The sequence below is a fragment of the Sinocyclocheilus anshuiensis genome, unplaced genomic scaffold (genome assembly GCF_001515605.1).
Source record: "Sinocyclocheilus anshuiensis isolate Anshui unplaced genomic scaffold, SAMN03320099.WGS_v1.1 scaffold1702, whole genome shotgun sequence".
Taxonomy (NCBI): Eukaryota; Metazoa; Chordata; class Actinopteri; order Cypriniformes; family Cyprinidae; genus Sinocyclocheilus; species Sinocyclocheilus anshuiensis.
Window position 1 is genome coordinate 1,963 of NW_015542442.1, and position 2,537 is coordinate 4,499.

Sequence of the window (2,537 nt, forward strand, 5' to 3'; positions counted from 1 at the left end):
TCCTATGATTGATGTAAAGATGTCAAAAAAGACAAAACATTGCAAAGGATGTCTAATCCAAGTTCTGCTTGTGCCCCACCAAGTGGATTAAATTGTGCAACAAGTTGCTCCAAGGTTGCATTGTCCAAAGTGTAGTGATTCTGTGGTACTGGTACTCTGTCTGGCCAGTCAACCATTGCTGCCCCCTGCATTCTTGATGTCGTTTCTCCTTGTTCAGATGGTCCTTGAACAACAGTTTCATCTGCTGGCCCAGCTCTTCTGCCAAAGATTTCTTGCATTGCTGTCATTCTTTGTCCTTGTTGTTCCAGGCAACCTCGGACAAAAATCTGCATTGGGGTCTGATGTCTTTCAGTCCTCAGCCCATGGCTGTTCCATTGTCGGATGAAGGCAGTCAAGTCCCTGTTGATCCTTGGCAAGTAGACATAATGAAGAGCCCAGAGATGCATTTCATTGTCTATGTCCACTATACCTTAACTCTCCAGAAAGTGGAAGAGATTATAATAAACATTAGTCAATCCCCGCCACATGTCACCCCAGAGCCTCTCAATACGCTGGTTATGAGTGCTCCTGCCTCTGATAGCACTGCCTCTCTCTGAGCCCCTGAAAATGTTCATCATCACACAGACATTGTTTTCTCCGCCATGATCTGTTCTGATCCTAGAAGGCACTCCATACCTGGCCACAGCATTCAAAAAGCAATTCATTACAGTGCTGCTGCGGTTGTTGTTTGAGGCACGGAGAAAGACTATGAGACGACTGAAGCCATCTATACCACCATGAATGACAATTCTCCATCTAAAACAACAGAGAAACGCTGTTATAATATAAAACATTAAGAACAAAAAGAAAATACATTACAGTACATCTTCCTATAACAAATATTTTAATAATGGGAAGTTCATTAATACTTTTTTATAATATATACTTTATTAAATGTTACATGTATAAAACAAAAAAGCATAGTCATGTAACGTGTATATCTACCTTATCAATTTGTGGTTGCCATCAAGGTGCCAAAGGGAGTTTGGTCCAGCAACGTTGTACAATCGCCTCTGTGGTCTTCTTTGTGCCATTGCCCTTAGTGCAGCTGCCCTGGGGCTTGTTCGAATTAAACTCTTTCTCACTCTGTCTCTCTGCACCCGTACTCCACCTGCCCGTAACTGTGCCCTGACAGCCTCAGATCCAAGCTGATCATTCCCAGCCACAATATCTTTGATCATGTCATCAAGGGCATCATCAGTTACATCAGAATATGTCACAGAGCAATTCAAATTGAACCTCCTGAAACAAATAAAAATACAAACATAACTAATGTTTATCATCAAGATAATGTTGATCATTGCCTAAAGATGTTCTCGTAGTTCAAATAGTAGAGCATGACGCTATAGCAATGCAAAGGTCATGGGTTTGATACCCAGGGAATGCATGAATTGAAAACAATGCATGAGTTGAATGCAAATGCAAAATGTAAATACAATGTTCATTTTATGCACATCAAATAGTTTAAAATGAAATAATCTTGATGCAACTTACTTCATGCGTCGTTTGACTGTAGCCAAAGACACTTGCAGAATCTCTGCTATTGAAGGAAGAGAAAAACCACAAGATTTCAGAAAAGAAAGTTGCTCTCTAGTGATGCTGTAATGGGGCGCTCCTCTACCTCCACTACAGGTAAGTGGAGCCTGATAACTGGAACTGGCTGCAACAATAATAACAATGATAAATAATTGTAACCAAGTTTTATAAGTCACAAAGAGTGGTTTATGTAGAAACACAATATTAAGGGAATAAAATGTTTAATGCTCTTGTCAGAACAGCTAATGTAATAACCATGTCTGTCCACTACGGATCAGTGATCTTTGCTACAAGTTTTACTACAAAAAAACTAATCAAGGCAATTTAATACCCATGACTACTTAGCTTACACAAAACAATACTATCACTACAGATACAGATAGATTTTTAATCATTTAATGTATAGTCAAAGAGATTCTCCTAAATAATGTCTAAACAGTCTACTATTGCAAAATGCAAAGCTTTTTAATTACTTACCTTGTTGTTCATGCTTCCTACATGTGTTAACTTCTGCTATATATTCCGCTATATCACGGAGTAACCGATCCGCTGCCGGCACATTGATCAGCCTCCCTCTTACCCATTCAAAGCTTCTCTGCATTGTTTCCAGTCTGAAACACAATAACATGAAATAGTAGTGAATATTAAGCTAAAGAAGCACTAAATGTCTTTTTTGTTTACTTTCAGATGCAGAGAAAAATGCCGCCACCAACTGACTCATTCAACTGTAACGTTACCCATGTAAAATACTATAGTAATTAAATCACACCTCATATATAGTACACCCCATACCGAACGCCATATTTAGACGCAATTACGTTATATCAGCCTTGTCCAAATACCCACACTTGCGGTCTTTGCACTTGACCACTTGACTACTTATATGACGTATTTCCTGTACTTGGCCCAAGTGTTCAAGTGAGCATGTAGACCACAAGTGTGTGTCGAACTTTTCATTACCT

General features: G+C 39.2%; 1 protein-coding gene across 1 annotated transcript; it reads right to left on the reverse strand.

Annotated features, from left to right (window-relative positions):
* Positions 1 to 272: 272 nt before the first annotated feature.
* Positions 273 to 2,306, reverse strand: LOC107693586 (uncharacterized). The gene is made up of 4 exons (XM_016493029.1): positions 2,053 to 2,306; positions 1,534 to 1,699; positions 985 to 1,281; positions 273 to 795 (listed from the first exon to the last, which is right to left on the reverse strand). The coding sequence occupies exons 1-4, from the start codon at positions 2,201 to 2,203 to the stop codon at positions 471 to 473; spliced, it is 939 nt and encodes a 312-aa protein (XP_016348515.1). The 5' UTR covers positions 2,204 to 2,306; the 3' UTR covers positions 273 to 470.
* Positions 2,307 to 2,537: the final 231 nt, after the last annotated feature.